This window comes from Carcharhinus amblyrhynchos, chromosome 10 (assembly GCF_965287045.1).
Source record: "Carcharhinus amblyrhynchos chromosome 10, sCarAmb.v2.hapA, whole genome shotgun sequence".
Lineage (NCBI taxonomy): Eukaryota > Metazoa > Chordata > Chondrichthyes > Carcharhiniformes > Carcharhinidae > Carcharhinus > Carcharhinus amblyrhynchos.
This window is the reverse complement of record NC_137333.1, coordinates 106915420-106931590: the sequence shown is the minus strand read 5'-3', so window position 1 is coordinate 106931590 and position 16171 is coordinate 106915420. Positions and strand designations below refer to the sequence as shown.

The window sequence follows — 16171 nt, the reverse complement described above, 5'->3', positions numbered from 1 at the left end:
TCCCAGGACAGGTACAGCACGGGGTTAGATACAGAGTAAAACTCCCTCTACACTGTCCCCCCATCAAACACTCCCAGGACGGGTACAGCACGGGGTTAGATACAGAGTAAAGCTCTCTCTACACTGTCCCCCCATCAAACACTCCCAGGACAGGTACAGCACGGGATCAGATACAGAGTAAAACTCCCTCTACACTGTCCTCCATCAAACACTCCCAGGACGGGTACAGCACGGGGTTAGATACAGAGTAAAGCTCCCTCTACACTGTCCCCCCATCAAACACTCCCAGGACAGGGACAGCACAGGGTTAGATACAGAGTAAAGCTCCCTCTACACTGTCAGGACAGGCCATAGAGGCAAGATTTGGAACATAACCTCTGCGACAGAGTGGTTGGATTGGGTTTTAGGCAGCTGCATTATGCACTGGGCTTTCACCGGCGACAGTAGGTCCACTCATTTTAACAAAATCCATGTGAACTACACACACCCTCCCTTAGCCAGTACTGAATCCTGGTCAAAATTCATCATTATCTACAAAAAAACTTTCCTTTTATATAAAAAAATAAAAAGGACCAGTTAATAGTTGAGAAGATGTTTGGTTTGATCAGTCTATGAAGTTACACACAGTATCATTCCGGGACACAGGCATGCCACACACTGAACACAGAGTGACTGAGTGTAGAGCAGCAAAGGCACCCACACACCAGCCCTGATCAATGGCACCACGCATAGACACCAGCTACACACATGAGGAGGCAATGGAGTCCGAAACACAACCTGTCAGAACACTCTCCAAATTCTCCCATACAGTGACGTCAGCCAGTCAACAGGACGCAGCAACGTGTGGGGGGGCGGGGGGGGGGGGACAGAGTGTCAAGGTGGAGGGACGGGGGGGGGACGGGGGTAAGACGTGGGGGAAGGAGTAGGGGGCTGGCAGAGGGTGGAGAGTGGGTGGATAGAGGGAGACAAGCAGTAGGGGCACACAGGTTGGGGGATAGGTGGGCAGAAGTGGGGGGAGGACACAGGTAGAGAGTGGAGCAGTCAGGCAGAGGTAGGGATACAGGCGAGTGGTGGACATTGGGTAGAAGGGTGGAGAAATGGTGCAGGGGAGCAAGTGGCCAACAGAGAAGACAGGGCAAAGTTGGTGAATGCCCTCGTGGTTCTTAGTTTGACAGCGCTGAGGAATGCCTGCAATCTGGTTACATTGAGACTCCAGCCCCAAGCTCTGCCATGCGTTACACATTTGACTCTGATTAAATTCCAATCCCCTCCCAGGCTAGCAGCAATGGGAGTTGACAGGAACACTGGGTCTGCACACAGCAGACTAGGGGTGCTGTGGAAGCACTGTTTGGATAATGAGTAGGGCAGTTATAGAAGAGAACTACTCCTCCACATGCAGTCCATGCAGTCACCAATGCAACATGCACTGATATAAAGCTAACAACCTCAGGCGGAAAGGGTGTGAATGAACCGTGCTAATGAGGACTACGCCCGACAGCTGGGCACAGGAGCCTCTAGAATCACACAGTCCCTGGGGGAGGGTGAACGTGTCTGGCAAAGCTCCACCATCCCATCACAGAGTAAGACATTCAACACTGAACAGTAACAGCACTTTTGGCACATGAATAAAATACTGATAACGATTCTGGGTCACTGACTGAGCAGATACCAGCATTCCCCAAAGTCACAACTGCATGGGCCCAGCCTCAGCTAAAACACTGGGTTAAAGATATCCAGGAACATGCTGGATAAACATCCAATCTGATAAATATCTGACCATTCAAGGTGATGATATTTTCAGTGTGTGAGTGCTCAGAACTGATGGCTGTCCCACTCTGTTTCCCTCATCCTGTAATCAGTTTATCTCAATCTCTAACCAGCCAAAGCATCCAGCACACACATTAGACTAAAACATCTTTATACATGATTCAGAAGCACAGAGTTTGAAGTTAAGGTTGACCTCAAAGCAATCTCCTGTGAATGTCTCGGTGTCAGAGTCAGAGTAACAGCTTATTAATGATCAAAGGGATGAGATTCCAAAGCACAATCCCCAGGCAGCACAGGAGAGACTGCACACATTCATTCTTAAAGCACTGTGCACCTTGGTGACACCTTACACCCACACACACACACCCCCACACCCAATCACAGACACCCACACACACACACACTCACCCACCCATACCCACACACACTCACAAATACTCACACTCACTCACAAATACACTCACACACACACAGAAATGCGTATACACACACACACAGAAATGCATACACACGTAGCTACGCTCACACACAGATATATACACACACACACACACACACACACACACACACATACACAGAGCCTGGGTCAACACTATCAGGCTGACCCAACTAAACATGAGTGTCATTCAAGGATAAACTTTGGTAAATGCGAGTGAATCTGTGAATTCAGGGTTAGATATTTGGGTAGAATGTGTGAAGATTTGCTGCTGAGACTATCCCTGGTGTGATCGGTATTCAGATCTCTGCCATGGGTAGACAGCTTCGAGTTACTGTTCATTGCTGAATGGAGTCTGGCAGCAGAACAGTTTTCAATGAAGTGGAATGGCCACAGGGAGAGGAAGTAATTCCAAAGTAAATGTCGGAAGATTGGGAATAAGACATGGGGATTACAAGTCTACACGGATTGAGAAGTGAAGCTACAGAGAGGCGAATCACTCTGACATTCTGCATCCTGTCAGTGAATACACTGAGAACTCACTGATAGCCTCAGGAAAGGGTAATCCAGGAGCTGACCAGCTTGTATCTCTAAAAAGAACAGCAGCAACAGCAGAGAGAGAGAGAAAGAGAGAGAGAGAGTGAGCAATGGAGGACCAGGATTGAGGGTTAGAGAGATTAAAATTGATGGTTTTGTTTGTAGGATATGCTTTTTAAAATATCAGATAAATGTGGTGGTGGGGTGGAGGGCAAGAGTACATGGTGGGGAGATGTCTCCGTTGGATGGGGGTGTATGGTGGGGAGTTATCATGTGCGTTCTCTGGATGAAGCTGGCTGGGTCAGTTGGACTATTCTGGACTTTGCGAGGACAGGTTATTGTGTTTTAAAGCACAATGCTTATTCAGTAATCAGCAATCTCCTGTACGCATCCTCTTCTCATCAGAGTCAGCTAAGTGTGACTGCACACAACCACACTGTGCACAAACTGACAAGCCCACAACAGAAACTGGACAGAAAGGAAACCTTCCTCCTCCAAGGAAAAGCGTGACTCCCATTTCAGGTCCCTTACTAAAGGTGCAGATAAACCAACACTTGGAAAGCTGGGTTCTTGAGTCCCTTGGTGAAGGTATCTTACACACCTCTACATCGCCAAACCTTCATTAGACCCACCAGAGGAACCTGGTTAAAAGATTAATTTCTTTTTTTTTGCAGAAGCATTGCGTGTGCATGCTGCCCTGATACGGCTCAGGCACTGGAAGAGAATTCATGCAGCAGGATAGGGAGAGAAAGGCCATAAGCAAAGGATCCTCGCACGATTCCCCCCTCATCAGCTCGGGGGAAGCTTAGAAATAAGGAACACCAGTCTGTAAAATAAATAAGATTAAATAAAATCCACTCCCCGGGGACAAAGAGCTCGAATACAAAGCTTGACCAAAAGGATGAACAGAGTCCCTGAAGTGTTGGGTCTCTCCTTTCCGCTCACTTGGTTCTGTTCTGGGCAGGTTCCCATTCGGAAAGCCCATCTCCCCAATCGATTGGATTCATTTGTTCTTTTTCTTGAAGAGCTTGAATCCTGGCTTCTTTTTGCCAGGGTTGGGCTCTGTCTCCTCACCTGTCGATGTGCTGTCTTCCTCCACTGGGGATTTTTTGGAGGCAAGCTGGGGGATCTTCGTGCCCTTGATGCCATTTTTTGCGTCGGTTACCGCGGACTCGGGGTCGGTGGAGGTGGGGCTGAGGGAGCGTGAAGACTCGGAGGGGCTAAGGGCTGAACCCTCCGTGCCGTGGTGGATCTCCCCTAGGCTGGCTGATTTCTCCAGGCCCCGGTTTGGATAGGCCTTCCTGTTGGCCAGAGGACTGTCCGAGACATTCTCACAGCACATGCTGCTCAGTGAGTCGGCTTGCTTGCTGCTGCTGCTGCCGTCTGGAGTCGGGGCACTGGAGTCTGAGGCCACACTCGGGGTGCGAGTGGTTTCTTCTGTCAGTTTAAGGAGGGAGGTAGGCTTGGATGGGATGGATCTGGATCCAGAATTGTGTAGGAGGGCACTGGGGGATCCCGAGGAGCTGGGAAGTCGCTGTTGATCACTGGATTGAGAAATGGAGGATTCAGAGTCGGAGCGATTTAACTCCCTGTTGGGGAAAAAAGAGGAAAGCGCATCAGCCACGATTAACAACACTACAACCAAAAGCAAAGTGGAGGACAGGATAATTCATCTGAATTAACCCCAAAAGATGCTCAACACACAAACACTGACAGGTTCAGGGCAGCCTTAGCACAGAGCTGGCAGGCTCGTAGAGAGCTGGCAGGCTCGTAGAGAGCTGGCAGGCTCGTAGAGAGCTGGCAGGCTCCAGAGCTGACAGACTCGTACAGAGTTGACAGGCTCATACAGAACTGGCAGGCTCCAGAACTGACAGACTCGTACAGAGCTGACAGGCTCCAGAACTGACAGGCTCGTACAGAGCTGGCAGGCTCCAGAACTGACAGACTCGTACAGAGTTGACAGACTCCAGAGCTGACAGGCTCGTACAGAGCTGGCAGGCTCCAGAGCTGACAGGCTCGTACAGAGTTGACAGGCTCGTACAGAACTGGCAGGCTCCAGAACTGACAGACTCGTACAGAGCTGGCAGGCTCCAGAACTGACAGGCTCGTACAGAGCTGGCAGGCTCCAGAACTGGCAGGCTCGTACAGAACTGGCAGGCTCCAGAACTGACAGGCTCGTACAGAGCTGGCAGGCTCCAGAACTGACAGGCTCGTACAGAGCTGGCAGGCTCCAGAACTGACAGGCTCGTACAGAGCTGGCAGGCTCCAGAACTGACAGGCTCGTACAGAGCTGGCAGGCTCCAGAACTGACAGGCTCGTACAGAGCTGGCAGGCTCCAGAACTGGCAGGCTCGTACAGAGCTGGCAGGCTCCAGAACTGACAGGCTCGTACAGAGCTGGCAGGCTCCAGAACTGACAGGCTCGTACAGAGCTGGCAGGCTCCAGAACTGACAGGCTCGTACAGAGCTGGCAGGCTCCAGAACTGACAGGCTCGTACAGAGCTGGCAGGCTCCAGAACTGACAGGCTCGTACAGAGCTGGCAGGCTCCAGAACTGACAGGCTCGTACAGAGCTGGCAGGCTCCAGAACTGACAGGCTCGTACAGAGCTGGCAGGCTCCAGAACTGACAGGCTCGTACAGAGCTGGCAGGCTCCAGAACTGACAGGCTCGTACAGAGCTGGCAGGCTCCAGAACTGACAGGCTCGTACAGAGCTGGCAGGCTCCAGAACTGACAGGCTCGTACAGAGCTGGCAGGCTCCAGAACTGACAGGCTCCAGAACTGACAGGCTCCAGAACTGACAGGCTCGTACAGAGCTGGCAGGCTCCAGAACTGACAGGCTCGTACAGAGCTGGCAGGCTCCAGAACTGACAGGCTCGTACAGAGCTGACAGACTCTAGAGCTGGGAGGTTCATACAGAGCTGGCAGATTCGTAGAGAACTGGGGCCTCTGCTGTTTATCTACAGCTTTAAGAGACCAAGGGTGACGTAATCAAGTGTGCTGATGGTACCAAACAAGATGGGAATGCAATCTGTGAGGAGGGCACAAAGATATAGACAGATTAAGTGAGGAGGCAAGAAAGGGACAGCTGGAGGGAGTATAACATTCTGGTGGGAAATGAGGAACAGAACTGGTTTTTAAAAGGCGTGAATGTCTGAATGCCGATCACAGAATGATTACAGCAGGAGGCCATTCAGTCAGACCTGCGCATACTAGCCTTGTTTAGAGGGACTTGGGTGTATGCACAAAAAACACACACATGCAGGTAAGCAAGCCATTAGGAAGGACAATGGCACACTGGCCTTTATTTGCTAAGGGATTGGTGTACAAGGGACTTTTGCTACAATTATACAGGACCTTAAAGAGAACACACCTGGAGTACTGTGTGCAGTTTGGATCTCCAAATTCAAGGAACGACAGACTTGCACTGGAGGTAGTGCAGCGAAGGTTTATGAGATCAGTCCCCGGGATGAGAGGGTTTGTTTACGATGAGAGGCTGGGTAAATTGGGTCTCTACTCTCTGAAATTTAGAAGAATGAAAGGTAACCTCACTGAAACATTTTTATTTGTTTGTGGGACTTTGGTGTCACTGGCCAGGCCAGCATCTATTGCCCATCCCTAATTGCCCCTCAAGAAGGCGGGGGTGAGCTGCCTTCCTGAACCACTGCAGTCCCTGAGGTGTAGGTACACCCACGGTACTGTTAGGGATGGAGTTCCAGGATTTTGACCCAGTGATAGTGAAGCAACAGACAAGATTCTCCAGGACAAAGTAGACAGAGAGAATATTTCCTCGAACTTGAGGGAATAGTGCCATAATCAAGAGCCAATCCTTTAGGACTGAGATGAGAGAAATTTCCTCAGAGTGTTGTGGTGCTTCACTGTCGAATATATTTAAGGCTGCGATGGACAGATGTTTAATGTTTCAGAGAATTAAGGGGTATAGGGAGGGGGAGCTGGGCTGTTATTATATCGAATGGTGGAGATGGCTGAATGACCAACATCTCAGCACTTCCATCTCTCTCAAGTAATTTGCTAGAAGAAATATTTTCAACTCAAATAAATCATTTTTAATCCAGGAAAATGTAAGTATCTGGTGACCTTAGGACAATGTGAGTGCACTTCATCATTTTCACAGAACTCCCCAAAGCAAAAATGATCAAGTTTAAAGACAAGCTTCAAATAGATCACTCAGTCTGACCCAATATCAGCCAGTCAAAAATAGACCTTTCACCCTCTAGAACCTGGGGCCAAATCCAGCCTTAGACAAAGCACTGAGCCCTTCACTTCCTGCTTTGAGCATCAATGTCCCAGTCTGTGACTGTTAGTTATAAGAAGCACATGTCTTCATTCTGGAACACCAGTCACACGGTTCCGAGTCCCCTGGACCAAATCCTTACATGGTTTCCACTTTTGGAGAATGCAACACCACAGCAAACTTGTTGATCCCTCCTCATCAAAGATTTACAAGGAATTTTGGTAAAAGACTTTTTGGCGAAAGACCCCTCCATAATGAGGAGGGTTTCTGGGACAGAATGAAAGTACAATATTGTGTACTTCCCCAGTCAATGCTGTTCAACACATAAGGCTATCAGTCTGCTACACTGCAAATCAACTGGAGCCAACTTCCACCTTTCAGAGTCAGAGGTGCAGGGGGACAGAGAGGGCGAGGAGATTCTAGCACATTGCATGATGAACCCAGATCTGAAATCCAGCAATATGTCTGGGAGAAGCATAAACTGCATTCAGAAATGGGTAAATAATGAGATAGGCTGTGATGGATGTGAGCAGTCGATGGAATTTACATGGACAATCTCCCCACTGCACTGGGGAATTGAAAGGCAGAGCGGACAGAGGACAGAGTGCTTCACACAAAGACTTGAAAGAATGTGATTCACAATCCCAGCCACGAACGCACACACAATTGGGTGAAGTGTTCAAGCCAGAAATAAATACATTGGGTGGGATTTTATGGCCTCGCTCATCCCGAAACTGTAAAATCCCGCCCGAGATCAACGGACCTTCCCATGGTCCACCCCTCGCCCACTGTGATTCTCATGGCGAGCAGGACGATAAAATTCCAGCCATTGTTTGGAAAGTGAGTATGAAGAAAACAACTGCAGAAAGAAGCTGTGATGGATGATAAGATTGAGAGAGGGGGAGAGTGCAAGGGAAAAACAGACAAAGGGACATGGAAGACAGAGAGAAAAAGTGACAGAAACATTCATATTCCCCTAGCATCTCTAGCCCAAAATCTTAAATCTGCATTTCCCCACCCCTCCGAATTCTTGTACCATTAGCCAATGGGAACAGCTATTTCTCATCTACCTTATCCAATCTTGTCATTATTCTGTCCGTCTTGATCAAATCGCCCTTTAATCTCCATCGCTCCAAGGAGAACAACCCCAATTTCTCCAGCCCAACCTTGGAGCTAAGATCTACTCATCCCCAAACCCATTCTGGTAAATCTCCTCTGCACCCTCTCAAGGACCCACCCTTTTTAAAGTATGGCGACTGGAAACTGGATACAATACCCTTGGCCCTAACCAGAGGTTTATAAAAATTTCAGGAGAACTCCCCTGCTTTTACACCCAATATGTCTGATTATGAATCATAAAATCCTACAATGCAGAAGAGGCCATTCAGCCCATCAAGTCTAATCTGGCTCCGACAAGACTATCTTATCCAGGCCCGCTCCCCTGCTCTATCCCCATAACTCCACACATTTCCCAAGGCCAATCCATCTAACCCACACATCTTTGGAGTGTGGGAGGAAACCCACGCAGACACAGGAAGAACGTGCAAACTCCACTGGGAATCAAACCCAGGTCCCTGGCACCGTGAGGCAGCAGAACTAACCACTGGGCCATCGTACTGACCAGGTTCCCATATGCTTTGCTAACTACTCTCCTTATATATCCTACCATCTTCAAATGCCTGTGCATATGCACCCCCAGCTCCCGCTGTACCTGCCATTCTATTCTCATATTCTCTCTTTGCTAGTCTTACTTTCCTCCTCACTTGCCCTTTTAACGATGTCTTTGGCCTGATTCTCAGTTGAAGAATCCACCTACACTCTTTTTTGTCTCCATCACCCTTACCTGATTCACAATGAATCATGAGGAATGAGAGAGAGAGAGAGAGATGTTGAGAAATCGATAGATCGAATGGCTGAGTGAGTGACTGAGAAAGAGAAGGAACAAAAGGAAGAGAGTCTTCAAGAGGAACTTATATTCTGAGGACAGGGAGCTTCTGGAGGTAATGCAGTGAGGAAGTGGCAGCATTGAAGGAAGGAGTCCCCACCCCAGGAAGTCACTGGGTTCGGTACTGAGACCTGTGTTGGGTGGTGGAGGCAGGCACGTTGGACTTGTTTAAGGTTTACTTAAATAAACACATGAGCGAAACAAGGATGGAGGGTTATAGTAGAGGGTATTATATAGGGTCAGAACCTCGGGACGACACCAGAAATGTAGTATTACATGTTAACGTTTTGTCTTTTTATTCCACAGGTGTCGGTCCACCTTGTTGTCAAAAGAGGGGCATGCACACGGTGGGTCGTGTGTGGGCTGCTCTTGGAGGTTCCGGGAGTGGCCTAGTACTTCGTGTCGTTGTGTGTGCTTAATCCTGGACCAGCAGATGGGCACCACAACAGCTCAGTGACTATCACTGCTAGCTGTGCAGATACATGGATTTGGGCCTGTGTCTGTGGGAGTTTGCGCATTCTCCCTGTCGTTGCGTGGGTTTCCTCCGGGCGCTCCGGTTTCCTCCCACACCCCAAAGATGTGCTCTTAGGCTGATTGGTGTACTAAATTGACACTATTCTCCCCTGAGTCTGGCTACATTAGGGGTTCCACTCACATACACACAGGGCAGGGTAGGTGTAGGAAGATGCGGCAGCGCAGGCTCGTTGGGCCGAAGGGCCTGTTTCCTGTGCTGGGTTGTTCTTTGTTCTTTGTTCTTTGTATGCTCCCTCCACATCATCAGATAATGCAAACTAGTCACAGTAAACCAAACATAGGCGGCATAGTGGCGCAATGGTTAGCATTGCTGCCTCACAGCACCAGGGACCCGGGTTCGATTCCCGGCTTGGGTCACTGTCTGTGTGGAGTTTGCACATTCTCCCCATGTCTGCACGGTTTCCTCAGTGCTCCAGTTTCCTCCCACAGTCCAAAAGATGTGCTGGTTAGGGTGCACTGACCCAAACAGGCGCTTGAGTGTGGTGACTCAGAGAATTTCACAGTAACTTCATTGCAATGTTAACGTCAGCCTTACTTGTGACTAATAAATAAACTTTAACCTTTAACCTACTCAATGTTTCAACTAAAAAGCAGGAATACAAGGCCAGCAATAACAGGGTCAGCTTGGACAGTATTAGTTACAGCAAAATACGCATTCTTGCAGAAGGAGAAACCAGGCACCCAAAGCCCATGGGTTCAGCCCTGCCTGGGTGAATCTCATTCCTATCTGCTTGTCTCTGGGATGGGACAGCAGGTCCATTACCTAGCCCCAGGATTATAACTGAACGCTCACACCACGAGTGCAGTCATGCGATGGGAGTTATACTGCTCCACAACACCTTTTTCTCTCCTGAAAGCTGTGTATTAAGAGTTCAGATTCCTTGCCCAAGCCTAGGTGGCTATTCTGCTTGTGAGCACCACAACAGTTCACAGTACTTTCCCCACCGCAATACCAACCCTTCCACGATTGCCCTGGGGTCTCCAGGAATTAAAAAGATTCATCTCTTGGACACTACAGCAAGCAGTTCCCAGTGGAATAAAAACTCAAGCCCACAGGGGAGACCTCATTTGTATAATTATAGAGTTATTGTGAGCGAGAAACTTTGAGTGGGGTGGGATGGTGATCAGTTGAAGGAATTATGTGTAACTGGAGTTATCTACACTACCTCCAGGAAACTACCACACATCATGATCAGATCAGTGGTTAAACAAAGCTAATTTCCTCACCATTCCCTGGTCCAAAGGTACTGAGGCCAAAGGCACCCTGACCCTCAGGTGAGCCAGCCCAGCAGAGAGTGGAATACCATCAGTGACCCTGTTCCATATGGTTCAGCTCCATACAATCACCACCCTGGACAGGGGGCAGCGACTTGACATTGCTCACCCTGAATTATAGACTAACCTCTCTCCCCACCCACCCCCAACCCCTACATGGCTGACCTCAGTCTCTGCCTTTGTAAAAACTGACTCCTTCATTACTCAACCCAATCATTCTTCGGCCTCCTCCAGCTCCTCCAGTATTGTATTACCCAAGCAAGTGTTCCATGACTTCCTCTGGCTGAAATCAGTTTGTTTTTTCAATATCGCTCTGAGTGTCCTCCTGAATTATTGACAGCAATCCCAGAGTCATCCCAAAGTCATTGACCTGAGCCTCACTCCAGACTGACGCCTGAGTGACATCTCCTGAATGGAAGGAGATTTCAAACCAAAATGGGATTCTGCCCTGACTGCAGGGTGAATGGAGGAAAGACCCAGGAAATGAAAGCAGAAAACAGGACTGAAAAATAGCAGTGAGGATTTCAATGAGGATGGGGATAAGAGGAAACTGAAGGAATAGGTACACACTGCAAACTCAAACCACACAGCAGCCAGTGCGCGCACACACCCGAGTAAGATTTCTAACTGCAAAGCAAACAAGTTTGTTCACAGGGACATACAGTCAGATACAGACAAACTAACAGACACAATCATCACAGCAAGAAGGCTTTTCACTCCATCCTGCCTGTGCTGGCTGGAAGAGCTATCCATTCTATTCCCATTTTCCAGCTCCTGGTTCATAAATTACAGCAACTCAAGCACATATCCAAGTATATTTTTCATATGATCAAGGGTTTCTGCCACTCAGACTCTCCCAGGCAGTAAGTTCCAGATCCTCATCACCCTTTGGTTATAAACAATTACTTTGCTAAGGGAAACAGAGTCATCTAACCTCAAAGCATTGCCTCTATTCTCTCTCCACAGATGCTGTCAGACCTGCTGAGATATTGCAGCATTTTTTGTTTTTGTTTCTGATTCCGGCATCCGTGGTCATTTGCTTTTATCTTTATTATCCATCCTACTGCACACACTCATAATTTCAGACATCTCCATGAAATCTCCCTCAGCCTCCAAAGAAATCAACTCTAGCCTACCCAATCTTACTTTGTAGCTGAAACTCTCTAACCCTGGCAACATCTTCTTACATCTCCTCTGTCCCATCTCAAGTACGACCACATGCTTCCTGTGTCAATTTATACTGTGTGCAGTAGTCTAGCTGTGGTTTTATACAGCTTGAGGATAACTTCTTTGCTTTGCCCTTCCAGCATCTTTAACACAATAAAATGTCCAAAGGTGCTTCACAGGGGGCATGATAAAACTGTCACTGTTCCAACATGGGACAAAATCAGGTCATAGTTCCAAGAGCTTGGTCAGAGATGTAGGTTTTAAGGAATGTCTGAAAAAAGTAAGGCAGGTTTGGACAAGTATTACGGTTGATAAAGGGGATGTGCTGGAAATTCTTGAGGGGCTGAAAATAGATAAGTCCCCTGGTCCGGATGGGATCTACCCTAGGATTCTCTGGGAGGCTAGAGAGGTGATTGCAGAGCCTCTGGCTCTGATCTTCAGGTCGTCATTGGCCTCTGGTGTAGTCCCGGAGGATTGGAGGATAGCGAATGTTGTCCCATTGTTTAAGAAGGGGAACAGAGACTTTGCCGGGAATTATAGACCGGTGAGTCTTACTTCTGTTGTGGGCAAGGTTTTAGAAAAAATTATTAGGGATAGGATTTATAGTTATTTGGAGTGTAATGAATTGATTAGAAATAGTCAGCATGGTTTTGTAGCGGGTAGGTCGTGCCTTACTAACCTTATTGAGTTTTTTGAGAAGGTGACCAAAGAGGTGGATGGGGGTAAGGCAGTTGACGTGGTATACATGGATTTTAGTAAGGCGTTCAATAAGGTTCACCATGGTAGGCTTCTGCAGAAAATGCAGATGTATGGGATTGTGGGTAATCTAGGAAGTTGGATCAGGAATTGGCTATCAGATAGGAGACAGAGGGTGGTGGTGGATGGTAAATATTCATCATGGAGTACAGTTACGAGTGGTGTGCCTCAGGGATCTGTTTTGGGGCCACTGTTGTTTGTAATTTTTATTAATGATCTGGATGAGGGTATAGTTGGGTGGATTAGTAAATTTGCTGATGACACCAAAGTTGGAGGTGTGGTAGATTGTGAGGAAGGGTGTCATAGTCTGCAGGGAGACTTAGATAGGTTGCAGAGCTGGGCCGAGAGGTGGCGGATGGAATTTAATGCGGACAAGTGTGAGGTAATTCACTTTGGTAGGAGCAACAGATGTGTCGAGTATAGGGCTAACGGGAGGACTTTGAATAGTGTGGATGAACAGAGGGATCTAGGTGTATGTGTACATAGATCCCTGAAAGTTGGGAATCAAGTAGATAAGGTTGTTAAGAAGGCGTACGGTGTCTTGGCGTTTATTGGTAGGGGGATTGAATTTAGGAGTCGCAGTGTAATGTTGCAACTGTACACTACTCTAGTGCGGCCGCACTTGGAGTACTGTGTGCAGTTCTGGTCCCCGCATTACAAGAAGGATGTGGAGGCGTTGGAGAGGGTGCAGAGGAGGTTTACTAGGATGTTGCCTGGTATGGTGGGGAGGTCCTATGAGGAGAGACTGAGGGATTTAGGGTTGTTTTCGTTGGAAAGAAGGCGGCTAAGAGGGGATCTTATTGAAACATATAAGATGATTAGAGGTTTAGATAGGGTGGATAGTGATAGCCTTTTTCCTCGGATGGAGAAAGCTAGCACGAGGGGGCATGGCTTTAAATTAAGGGGGGGTAGCTACAGGACGGATGTCAGGGGTAGGTTCTTTACCCAGCGGGTGGTGAGGGATTGGAATGCCCTGCCTGCTGCAGTTGTAAATGCGTCTAGTTTGGGGGCGTTTAAGAGATCTCTGGATAGGTTTATGGACGAAAAGGGATTGGTATAGGCTAGTGGGTCATTGTTTTTGTAACTGGTCGGCGCAACATCGTGGGCCGAAGGGCCTGTTCTGCGCTGTAATGTTCTATGTTCTATGTTCTAAGTTTCAGAGCGAATGCCAAAGTTTAGGACTGAGGCAGCTGAAGGTGCTGTCACCACCCAATGGGGGTGCTCAAGAAACCAAAATTAGCTGAGTGCACAATTCTTAGAGGATTATGGTGGAGGAGATTATAGAGAAAGTTTAAAGTTTATTTATTAGTCTCAGAAGTAGGCTTACATTAACGCTGCAATGAAGTTATCGTGATATCTTTTTGGGGAACTCTCTGCTGGAAGACGCTCGCATGGAGAGCAGAAGAAACATTTCAAAGTCACACTCAAAGCCTCCCTGAAGTCACTTGACATTGACACGACCACCTGGGAAACACTGGCACAAAACCACCCTGCCTGGCGCTGCCTCATCTACAAAGGCTGTCAAGCTCACGAAACAAGGTGTATTGCTGAAGCACAATTTAAGCGCGAGCTGCGCAAGTCCAGAGCCACCAGCGCAACAACTACAGTGTCTACACAAGTCTGTCCAATATGTGCCAGGACATTCCTTGCCCGAATTGGCCCTGATCAGTCATCTTCGGTCACATCGCAACCAGCCTCAAAATGACTAATGGTGTTGAGGTCCTCATTGATGACGATGAACGAACAACAACAACCGTGATACTCCTCTAGTCGCCACACTCCAGCACCTGTTAGGGTCAATGCACCTAACCTGCACATGTTCAGAACTGTAGGAGGAAACCAGAGCACCTGGAGGAAACCCACGCAGGCGCGGGGAGAATGCGCAAACTCCACACAGACAGTGACCCGAGGTCAGAATCGAGCCTGGGTCCCTGGTGCTGTGAGGCAGCAGCACTAACTACTGTGCCACCCCATCCTTTCTGTCTTCTCAGTTTTTATGTATTGATATTTATATGGATTTTGTTTACCAATATATTTCCATTCCCCATAAATTTCACCCTGGTATTTCCTATTCTCTGTGAAACAGAGTACACAGCAGACCCTCAGCTTCTTTTGAAAAGTTTTTGAACTGCAGTTTTAAATCTACAGTAAGTGAAGGAATCAGTTCTATTCTGAAATCGGCGCGGTAGCAAGACTGGGTGGCTTGCTCATTAGAGGAGGCTGAGACTGATTTACTGACAAGGAGCTGTGAGGTATTTAAACTTGGAAACATTGGCAGCAGTCTCTGAGTTTACAATGAATAGACTGCGAGTCTCTCAGAAAGGTGTTGAAGATACCTGGGTGTAAACAATTTTGCTGTAAACTGTCTATTTACTAAGGTGAGTGCAAGCTGCATTTAAGGACAGCTAAGTAGCAGTTGTACCTAGGTGCAAGGTTAATGTGTGTCACGTTGTCTTGGGGAAAGGACTGAGGAAGCCATTTTCATGATCAGATTACAGCCTTACTTACAAATCAATGAATATCATTGATATCGTGTGGTCAGCAGAGGAAAGAGGTTATGGCTTTACGAACTACCACAGGTGGATGCAGGAGGGATCTGGCCTCCAGTCAAAGAGACACATTCTGCAGCCATTCAAAGATTCTGGGAGACTAATCCTGGTGTGGAAATGGGGTGGGGGTGGGGGTGGGGGGGTGGAGGGGGTGGGAGGAGGTTTGGGGGGAAGGAGGAGGTTTGGGGGGAAGGAATCATGGTGTGAATTTAAGAAGCTCTCCAAAAACTGAGGAAAGCAAGATGGTCACTCCAAATTACAGCTTAGCAACAGTAAGTACTCTCACAACACCAAGTTAAAGTCCAATAGGTTTATTTGGTAGCACGAGCTTTCAGAGTGCTGTTCCTTCATCAGGTGATCTACTACCTAATAGGCCCGTCCATTCCTCCTGCTAGGCACAATTTGCAACTCAGTTTTATTAGTGTACAACGGACATTCTTTGTTCTTCACTTACTGCTAAACTCAACTAAAATCAAGTTTATGCTATTTAACAGGAAAAACGGTGGCATGGACAAGTTGGGCCGAAGGGCCTGCTTCCATGCTGTAAATATCTATGACTCTACCTGCGATCATAAGATCCTATCACTAGATAGCACTGAGCCTGAGCAAGTTTCTACTTATTAATATCTGAGGCGTTTGACAAGGTGCCTCACAAGAGGTTATTACAGAAGGTCAGGGGACATGGAGTTGGGGGTAGGGTGTTAGTGTAGATACAGGATTGGTTGTCAAATAGGAGGCAGAGAGTGGGGGTCAACGGGTGCTATTCGGATTGGCGGATGGTGACTAGTGGAGTGCCCCAGGGGTCGGTGCTGGGGCCTCAGCTTTTTACCATTTATATAGATGATCTGGAGGAGGGAACCGAGTGTAGGGTGTCGAAATTTGCTGATGACACCAAGATTGGTGGAATGGCAAATTGTGCGGAGGGTGTGGAGAGTCTGCAGAAGGATCTACATT

General features: G+C 48.0%; 1 protein-coding gene across 4 annotated transcripts in view; it reads right to left on the bottom strand.

The window, feature by feature from the left end:
* Nucleotides 1–894: 894 nt before the first annotated feature.
* Nucleotides 895–16171, bottom strand: part of stim1b (stromal interaction molecule 1b) — a 144603-nt gene continuing 129326 nt past the window's right edge. For all 4 annotated transcript variants that reach the window (XM_080197759.1, XM_080197761.1, XM_080197760.1 and 1 more), the window contains one exon: nucleotides 895–4329. In XM_080197759.1, coding sequence (XP_080053885.1) covers nucleotides 3744–4329 — 586 coding nt within the window. In that variant the 3' untranslated portion in view covers nucleotides 895–3743. The remainder of the gene's footprint in view (nucleotides 4330–16171) is intronic.